This window comes from Helianthus annuus, chromosome 14, assembly GCF_002127325.2.
Source record: "Helianthus annuus cultivar XRQ/B chromosome 14, HanXRQr2.0-SUNRISE, whole genome shotgun sequence".
NCBI lineage: Eukaryota > Viridiplantae > Streptophyta > Magnoliopsida > Asterales > Asteraceae > Helianthus > Helianthus annuus.
In genome coordinates, this window is record NC_035446.2 from 91,840,577 (window position 1) to 91,850,403 (window position 9,827).

General features: G+C 40.6%; 2 protein-coding genes across 2 annotated transcripts; both read right to left on the reverse strand.

Annotated features, from left to right (window-relative positions):
- Positions 1 to 244: 244 nt before the first annotated feature.
- Positions 245 to 1,270, reverse strand: LOC110906935. The gene is made up of 2 exons (XM_022151989.2): positions 1,042 to 1,270; positions 245 to 691 (listed from the first exon to the last, which is right to left on the reverse strand). Exons 1-2 carry the CDS (start codon positions 1,114 to 1,116, stop codon positions 245 to 247), a joined length of 522 nt encoding a protein of 173 aa, XP_022007681.1. The 5' UTR covers positions 1,117 to 1,270.
- A 2,808-nt stretch (positions 1,271 to 4,078) lies between these two features.
- On the reverse strand, positions 4,079 to 9,023 carry LOC110908649 (extensin-2). Its single transcript, XM_022153599.2, has 3 exons — positions 6,930 to 9,023; positions 4,551 to 6,307; positions 4,079 to 4,440 (listed from the first exon to the last, which is right to left on the reverse strand). Exons 1-2 carry the CDS (start codon positions 8,935 to 8,937, stop codon positions 4,587 to 4,589), a joined length of 3,729 nt encoding a protein of 1,242 aa, XP_022009291.1. The 5' UTR covers positions 8,938 to 9,023; the 3' UTR covers positions 4,079 to 4,440; positions 4,551 to 4,586.
- Between the last annotated feature and the right edge of the window lie 804 nt (positions 9,024 to 9,827).

Consider the following 9,827-nt stretch of genomic DNA (forward strand, 5'->3'; position numbering starts at 1 on the left):
TAAATTTCATTAAACTTTAAAAATAAATTACATAGCCAAATAAAAAAACAACTAAACGGGTGGCATCTCCCAACCCCACTTTGCGCAAATCGCGCGCTTTTGTTGAATGACAACTGACTTGAACGGTTCGTCGAGATGGGCGTGGTTTTCACACAAGATTTTTAAATCATTTTGTCTTTCAATCATTTTCAAGTGTTCCTTGTACGCCTGCTCGCGTTCAACTGGACATCATTGTTTCTTTTCTTTATTCGGCCTTCTTGAATTGGGTCATTTTCTCCTCTTCGATTCTGAAGATCGACTCCGCCACCGCTTCCTTCCCTTTGCTTGACGATTCGCCACTTTTCTTGCGCCGTGGCCTTGTAGGTGTATCTTCTTCAACGGGGTCGTTAACGGGTTGATCGGGTTCGTCAAGGGGGTCGTCGTTTAAGTTCATTTGGGGCAAGTTATCCGACGCGGAAGTCGTGTAGTTCCCCGACTCGGATGTCTTTGATCTTTTCGAACCGCCTCGTTTTTTTGGAGCCGTAGGACCATGCATGTCAACCAACTCAACGGGGACCCACTTCGGGTGATGTCTCGCAACTTCCCATGCCCCCACGTGTGGAAAAGTTCTCTTTTTGTACACTCGGCAATACTCTGCGGTGGCTTGTTGCATGATCGTCGCCTCGCTCGCTCCACTTTGTGGGTTTCGGTTCTACAAAAAATATAAAATGTTATGTTTTTTTTTTAAATTCTGTTTTTTTAAACTGTTTTTATAAAACTGTTTTTTTATTTAAACTGTTTTTTTATTTAAACTGTTTTTTTAGAAAACTGTTTTTTTATAAAACTGTTTTTTTAAAACTGTTTTTTTAAAACTGTTTTTTATAAACTGTTTTTTTATAAAACTGTTTTTTTATTAAAACTGTTTTTTTTATAAAACTGTTTTTTTTATAAAACTGTTTTTTTTTATAAAACTGTTTTTTTATAAAACTGTTTTTATAAAACTATTTTTTTAAAACAGTTTTTTTATAAACTGTTTTTATAAAACTTTAATAAAAAACATACCTTTTGAATGAAACAAGCGTTGAACTTGCTAATTTTCCCGTTCAAATCCGTCCACTTCGACGTCATTTGGTCCATGTTTCGTATCCTTGCACCGGGAAGTTGCCTAAAATGATTAATGACCCGTCTCCAAAACGCATCCTTTCGTTGCTCGTTCCCATGTTTCCTACTCTCCGAGATGTGCAAATACGCCTTCGTCAAGGACACCTCCTCCTCGCTCGTCCAAGGTTGTCGGCCGATTGGAGCGATTTCTTGAACGTCATCATTTTGTTCTTCTTCCTCTTCCTCTTCCTCCGCATCCTCTTCCTCTTCCTCTTCCTCGTCAAGACTTTGTTGTGGTTCACGCCACGCGTTTGCAAAATGATGAATGAGGGTGTTGTCTTCTAGTAGTGGGTCGAGTGTGTGGGGTTGGGTTTGATACGTTTGCGATTGAAATTGATGAGGTTGAAACGGTGGAACGAACGGTTGGTTATGGTACGTTTGCGATTGAAAGGGTGGATATTGTTGGGTTTGAAAGGGTGGATATTGTTGGGTTTGAAAGGGTGGGACTTGGTCGGGTTCGTCTTGCAACCTAAAGCGCGTCGGCTCGCCAAGATTCGCTCGAACCTTGGGTCTTACGGGATTTTTCTTCGTACCCAAACCTCTTTTTTTCGAACCCCCACCTCTCTTGCTTGAACCTTCCATGTTTCTTGTAAAATTATTTAGATTGAGTTGGAGAGTTTTTTAATTTTTTGTATTGAGTGTGAGAATAGTTGGAGAGTTTATTGAGTTTTTGTATTGAAATATGTTGGATTTATATAAAAAAATGGATCAAATACATCAAACGGTCAAAAAAAATTACCCAACGGTCATTTTCCAACGTTCAAAATTCGAAATTCAACGCGTTATGGGTGTAACGCGTTTAATATATAACGCATGAAAAAGTAGCGGCGGCGGTGTTCCGTTGCAATTCAACGCGTGATGAACTTGTATAACGGGACCGCCCCGAATGCCCTTATGAATGTGTTTATCCGGAGTTCAATGCTTCATACCTTCATACAAGAAGATTTAGCGGTTACCCTATGTAGCTCACTATAAAGCAAAAGATTTACAATGACCGATTTTCTGATGAGAATTTAAAATTGACTTTTTCTTTTTATTTTTTAGGATTTTGTGGGATCATTAGTATTTCTCTAGTAATCACCGATGATAAATAAAAGTTAAACATTTCATTTTGTTTTTGGGGTTTTGTAGCATCCATTAACAATCACCAACATATTTTCCATACCGTATTTAATATATATAATTTTTCTTTTTATGAGACTCGTCAATTAACTAGAGGCGGATATTGAAAATTTTAAGCTGTAAAAATGTTATTTTTTATTTACTGTTTGGAACTTTACATCAAGCTGAGAAAAAAAATCATAGCGAGTTGTAAATTTTAAGCTGTAAAAATGTTATTTTTTATTTTTTAGGATTTTGTGGGATCATTGGTATTTCTATCCATACACAGTCCAAACAAATACCTTGTCAAAGGTTCGAACAATTCAACATAATTCGACACTTATACAAACATTAACATCTTATAGAACAATATTATGAACCATAATGTCCTCCTCTACCACATCAAAAGTAGTCCTTTTGTGACAGCCTGGAGAGTTTGCTAGTTGCATTATTTGGATTTTCTTGACATGGCGAGGTTTTCTTTGTCACTAATAGTACTTTATTTTAAAAAAACAGTTTGTGCAATGACAGCCAATAAAGACGTTGGCGTCATTTTTTAAAGATGTTGGATTGGATGAATTAGTGTCTCTAGACATACCTAAGGAAACTAACGAGGTATATGTACAGAGAAAACAATCTTGTTATTCTTTCAGATCTCTTTTCCCGACATACCTCCAAATAAATATAAATAATAAATAAACTATAGGTGAACCTTCAGAGTTGATCCATTTGCTAGAAAGTCAAAAATAAACAAATATAGATTGAAATAATGCATGATGGATGGAGCAGTTCGAAGATTGATTCGTTATCACCTGCTTCTACCATTCAAATTTCCTCCAATCAGTTTCTTAAAATGTTTATCTACCACGTGGAATTATTATTATCATAATCTGAATAGTATTAGTTTATTACATATAGTTTCATATTCCAAAGGGTAATTGGCATGTAATAATTTCAACTAGAGGTCTTTGGCCATTGACAGTCTCATCTTTAAATATTCCTCCGCCAGTGTCACCTTTCACCTATTTTTCCTACACCGGTCCCTCGTTAAAAAAGAAACTTAACGGAGTTATGTTTTTTTTTTCAAATTACAAACAGTTTTTTTACGGCTTTTGATCAGAACGACGATACGAGTCCATTGATGTAAAACTTACCTCGATACGATGCTCCAAATGATGAAAACGGCGCTTCAATTCGGGTGTTTAAATTTCCAATTAACAAAAATCAAGTCATTTGGGACACCATTTCAATGTAAGTTTTACATCAAAGGGCTTGTATCGTCGTTCTGATCAAAAACCCTAAAAAATCTGTTTGTAATTTGGAAAAAAAAAACTTAACTCCGTTAAGTTTTTTCTAACAAGTGACCAGTGTAGGAAAAATAGGTGAAAGGTGAGACTAGTGAGTAAAATATTCAAAAGTAACACTGTCAATGCCCAATTATCTCTAGTTGAAGATATTAGGGGCCAATTCCCATGTTCCAAAAGTTGATAATGCTAGCTAGCTCATTAATTAAATAAAGTTGAAAGCAGTTTCTTGTATCGTATAAACTTTAATAATAAATAAATATGAACTTACAGAAGCAATGTATAATAAAAACAAGGTTTGTTGGACTGGGTAAAATAATAAATATTGTTAAATATTGGTAATAATTAATTGAATTCAAACTGTTCATTAAGTAATTTCAGCACAATGCATTCTGAAAATATACCTACATAACATGTATAATATAAAGTTTTTATAACCATTTTGGGAGAGATCAATCACCAGCGAATAATCTTATCTTCTCAATACTTTTGAGTGAAAAAGGCTTAAAAATCAAACATAAGAAGACAGACAATGAGATAGAAATATGAAATCAATCATTTATAAATAAAAATTTACCATTACAACCTATTTATACAATGATGAATGACATAAAAGGAATGACAAAAGAACAATCAAAGTCACAACACGCTTATCTCCCACTTCCAAATAACGATTTTAGTTTTATTTTTTATAGAGAACCTTCAAGTCTTCTTCGTCGAACGAGGATGGCTCATAACGATGAAGTATTAAAGGAAATGGTCGTAAACAAAATGATTAGCGCCCTGAAGTGCAATATTGAAGACCTTATTAGAAAAGACCAGCGGGATTCGATAAACTAGTTCTCAAACTTCTCCTTGGGGAGCCTTCTTTATTGTAGTGATAATTAAATAAAACCTGAAAAAATAAATTTGAACTTGTCATCATTTGGTTTAGATTTGGATTAAGGATACAATCTCCTATCTAAGCTAGTTAATTATATCTAAGAATCAAAGTATGGTACTTACATGATTGTAGCTTGCGAACTATGAATTCATGGGAGACTAGTAATGAACTGGGGGTGGAGGAGAAGCGTAGATGTACATGGGTGGTGGAGGTGATTTTACTGGTGGAGGGGGTGATGTATAGTGGTATGGGGGAGGAGGAGATTTAATAGGTGGGGGAGGTGAGGAGTAGTGGTATGGAGGGGGAGGAGATTTTACAGGTGGTGGAGGCGATGTGTAGTGGTATGGTGGAGGAGGAGATTTCACTGGTGGTGGAGGTGATGTGTAGTGGTAGGGAGGTGGTGGAGATTTTACGGGGGGAGGAGGTGATGTGTAGTGGTATGGTGGTGGAGGAGATTTTACCGGTGGAGGAGGTGAAGTGTAATGGTAGGGTGGAGGTGGTGACTTCTTAGGTGGTGGAGGAGATGTGTAGTGGTATGGAGGTGGTGGAGATTTTACCGGTGGAGGAGGTGAAGTGTAATGATAGGGTGGAGGTGGAGACTTCTTAGGTGGTGGAGGAGATGTGTAGTGGTATGGAGGTGGTGGAGATTTTACGGGTGGAGGAGGTGAAGTGTAGTGGTATGGTGGGGGTGGTGACTTCTTAGGGGGTGGAGGCGATAAGTAATGATATGGTGGTGGTGGAGATTTTACTGGTGGGGGAGGTGAAGTGTAGTGGTATGGTGGGGGTGGTGACTTCTTAGGAGGTGGTGGTGATGTGTAGTGGTATGGTGGTGGTGGAGATTTTACCGGTGGAGGAGGTGAAGTGTAGTGGTATGGTGGGGGTGGCGATTTCTTAGGCGGTGGAGGCGATGAGTAGTGGTATGGTGGTGGTGGAGATTTTACCGGTGGAGGAGGTGAAGTGTAGTGGTATGGTGGGGGTGGCGACTTCTTAGGCGGTGGAGGCGATGAGTAGTGGTATGGTGGTGGTGGAGATTTTACCGGTGGAGGAGGTGAGGTGTAGTGGTATGGTGGGGGTGGCGACTTCTTAGGCGGTGGAGGCGATGTGTAGTGGTATGGTGGAGGAGGAGATTTCACTGGTGGTGGCGGTGATATGTAGTGGTATGGTGGTGGTGGAGATTTTACGGGTGGAGGTGGTGAAGTGTAGTGGTATGGTGGGGGTGGTGACTTCTTAGGTGGTGGAGGTGATGTGTAGTGGTATGGTGGGGGTGGTGATTTCTTGGGAGGTGGAGGTGATGTGTAGTGGTATGGTGGTGTTGGATGTTTGACCAGTGGTGGAGGTGACTCATAGTAATATGGTGGAGGTGGTGATTTTACTGGTGGTGGGGGTGACGTATAGTAGTAAGGGGGAGGGGGGGACTTCACGGGTGGTGGAGGTGAGGAGTAGTGGTACGGGGGTGGTGGAGACTTGTAAACGTAAGTCGGGGTTGGTGGGGGTGGAGACTTATACAAGTAAGTCGGTGCGGGCGGTGGTGGAGATTTGTAGTAATAAGGAGTGGGAGTTGGCTTTGGCTTCTCACAAATCTTAAAAGGAGTCTTGGGGGCATATGCAAATGGTTTGGCATATAGTACAACCTCATAATCGTTCTTAGACTTGACCTTAAGCTCGGCACCCTTCAAACCCCCATGGAGATTTGTTGGAACGTTACATTTGGTACCATTTGGTGCCATGTGAAGCTTAGCAACACAAGCTTTAGCTCCTCCATATTTTGAATACTTCAAACCATCAACGGTAATTGCAAATTTACCATTGATCTTAGTCTTTCCGTATGCAACAATTTTTTTCTCACCATCAGCCTTGCATGTGACCTCCACAACAGCACCTTTAATTATCACATATAAAATATGTTAACATCGATGGTCAACCTTTTTAACTCATCAATAATTGATATTCTATGATCCAACTACTATACGATATTATAACATGGTATAGAAGATATATTCGTTCACTTATTCTTTAATTAAAATAAATAAAGATATGAATGGTTATAAATCATGGTCATTAACTTACTCTGAACAAACCAAAGTTAGTGAACAAAAATATTAGCAATCTTCTTATGCTATGTTTGAGAGAATATTCTTTATTTTTGTTCTAAACTATAAGATTTAATGTATTCACAATTACATATAATTATGAAAATGGATATTTAAAAAAGTGAAAGATGTAGAAAATAGATGATTTTTCTATATATAATCTTATAACAGTATAAGAAAAAACTATAGCATAATTTTTTTAAAGTTGTTAGCATAACACTATGTTTTAAAATACGAAAACTGTCAACCATATATAAAAAGATTAATTATAACAACTTTATCAAAATGTGTGATGATTAAATTTTATGCTTCTGTATTGGTGTTCATGTGTGTCATGGACGTGGGAAACAGAATCACCCAAGAATGCATATGCATTATGGTCAATTATAATGTTAAAACTAAAGTTTGTACCTTTGAGATGGTGCTTTGCATGGGATTTGATTGGGTATTTCCAGTCATAGCAGCTGTAACAGTAAACTTTTCCGATGACCTTCACGATCAGTTCGCGGTGGTGAGGGTAGGGGTGGGGGTGGTAGGGAGTTGGTGGTGGTGGAGAAGTGTAGTAATAGTGGGGAGGTGATTTAGCTGGTGGTGGTGGGGATTTGTAGTAGTATACTGGTGGTGGTGGTGACTTGGCTGGTGGTGGTGGGGACTTGTAGTAGTATGGAGGAGGTGGTGAATGGACTGGTGGTGGTGGGGATTTGTAGTAGTATACCGGTGGTGGTGGTGACTTCACAGGTGGCGGTGGAGACTTGTAGACATAAGGAGGTGGTGGTGAATGAACGGGTGGGGGTGGAGACTTGTATACATAAGGCGGTGGTGGGGGAGACTTGTAGACGTAAGGCGGTGAATGGACTGGTGGTGGTGGAGATTTGTATACGTAAGGAGGTGGTGGTGGAGACTTGTATACGTAAGGTGGTGGTGGTGGAGACTTGTAGACGTAAGGCGGTGAATGGACTGGTGGTGGTGGAGATTTGTATACGTAAGGAGGTGGTGGTGGAGACTTGTATACGTACGGTGGTGGTGGAGGAGACTTGTAGACGTAAGGCGGTGAATGGACTGGTGGTGGTGGAGATTTGTATACGTAAGGAGGTGGTGGTGGAGACTTGTATATGTAAGGTGGTGGTGGTGGAGACTTGTAGACATAAGGTGGTGAATGGACTGGTGGTGGTGGAGATTTGTATACGTAAGGAGGTGGTGGTGGAGACTTGTACACATAAGGCGGTGGTGGTGAATGAACTGGTGGTGGTGGAGACTTATACACGTAAGGAGGTGGCGGTGAATGGACGGGTGGTGGTGGAGACTTGTATTCATAAGGGGGTGGTGGTGAATGGACCGGCGGTGGTGGAGACTTGTACACATAAGGAGGTGGTGGGGAATGGACTGGTGGTGGTGGAGACTTGTATTCATAGGGGGGTGGTGGGGAATGGACCGGTGGTGGTGGAGACTTATACACGTAAGGAGGTGGTGGTGAATGGACGGGTGGTGGTGGAGATTTGTAAACATATGGCGGTGGTGGTGAATGGACCGGTGGTGGTGGAGACTTGTATTCATAAGGGGGAGGTGGTGAATGGACTGGTGGTGGTGGAGACTTGTACTCGTAAGGTGGTGGCGGTGAATGTACCGGTGGTGGTGGAGACTTGTACACGTAAGGCGGTGGTGGTGAGTGGACCGGTGGTGGTGGAGACTTGTACTCGTAAGGCGGCGGCGGTGAGTGGACCGGTGGTGGAGGGGACTTGTATTCGTAAGGAGGAGGTGGTGAGTGCACTGGTGGTGGTGGAGACTTGTACTCGTACGGTGGTGGCGGTGAATGGACGGGTGGTGGTGGAGACTTGTACTCATAAGGTGGTGGCGGTGAATGGACAGGTGGTGGTGGAGACTTGTACTCGTAAGGTGGTGGTGGTGAGTGGACCGGTGGTGGTGGAGACTTGTACTCGTACGGTGGTGGCGGTGAGTGCACCGGTGGTGGTGGAGACTTGTACTCGTAAGGCGGCGGCGGTGAGTGCACCGGTGGTGGTGGAGACTTGTACTCGTAAGGCGGCGGCGGTGAGTGTACCGGTGGTGGAGGAGACTGATATTCGTAAGGAGGAGGTGGTGAGTGCACTGGTGGTGGTGGAGACTTGTACTCATACGGTGGTGGCGGTGAATGGACGGGTGGTGGTGGAGACTTGTACTCATAAGGTGGTGGCGGTGAATGCACCGGTGGTGGTGGAGACTTGTACTCGTATGGCGGTGGTGGTGGTGAATGGACGGGTGGTGGTGGAGACTTGTACTCGTAAGGTGGTGGTGGTGAAGAATATAAGTAAGGCTTATCAGCGGAAACTGCTACAAGGTTAGCAACACCAAATACGGTAAATGCGATGACTATGGGCCATAAGCGTACCCTGAAAGGGCCGCCGCCACCGGCGGGAGCTCTCATTATTCACCTGTGAAGGTGGTGGTGGAGGAGAGAATGGTGGTGGAGGTGGGAGGTGATGATTTGGGTAGTAAAGTAGCGGATATATATAGATACAAGACTAAGAGAATAGTCGTTAGAGAGAAGCTCTCAACAAAAGTCTTGTATGTATTTTTTGTAATAAAAAAGTTTCCAATTGTTGGCATACAGCTGGGAGACATATTACTTTTTAAGGCCTCATTTGGGCGACTACCTTGCATTTACTTTCAATGAAATATCCAAACTGTTTACTGTGCAGATAATCTAAGCAAGTAAATAAAGGGACCCACCAAAAATAATAATTTTATTCATATGGATTTTTATTGCTCATTCCTATTCTTATAAATATAAAGAACGACAGAAACTACAAATGGATGAGCTTCTTACATTTGGTTGAATAGTACTACTTTGAACCTTTAATTATTTATTTTTGTAATTTATGTAACTTGTTTTATTTTGTTAAGCTTTTTTTCTAGAATCCAAACCTTTTTAATATTTTGTTTCTTTGTTCTCTTAAACTCAGAATATACTATTGGGGTTGTTGCATGTGTGTTATGGGTGGGGTATGGGCGGCTTAGCATATTAGTTGCATTTTATAGAAAAAAAAAAAAAGAATTTACTTTCATATTGAAATAACTAAATTATTATACATATTTTAACCCTCAATTTTAACATAATATAAATAGTTCATTTATTAATAGAAGAATTACTAGGACGTATTCAAAATATTACAAATGTTGCTAATTTCTGACCTTGTTAGATTAAAAAAAAAAAAAGTAGCCATTTTCGTTATCGAATGATGGATTGGATACTAGATTATGGTAAGAGATGAATATCATGAGCAGGAAGAAAGTACCATATAATTTTTCACAAGA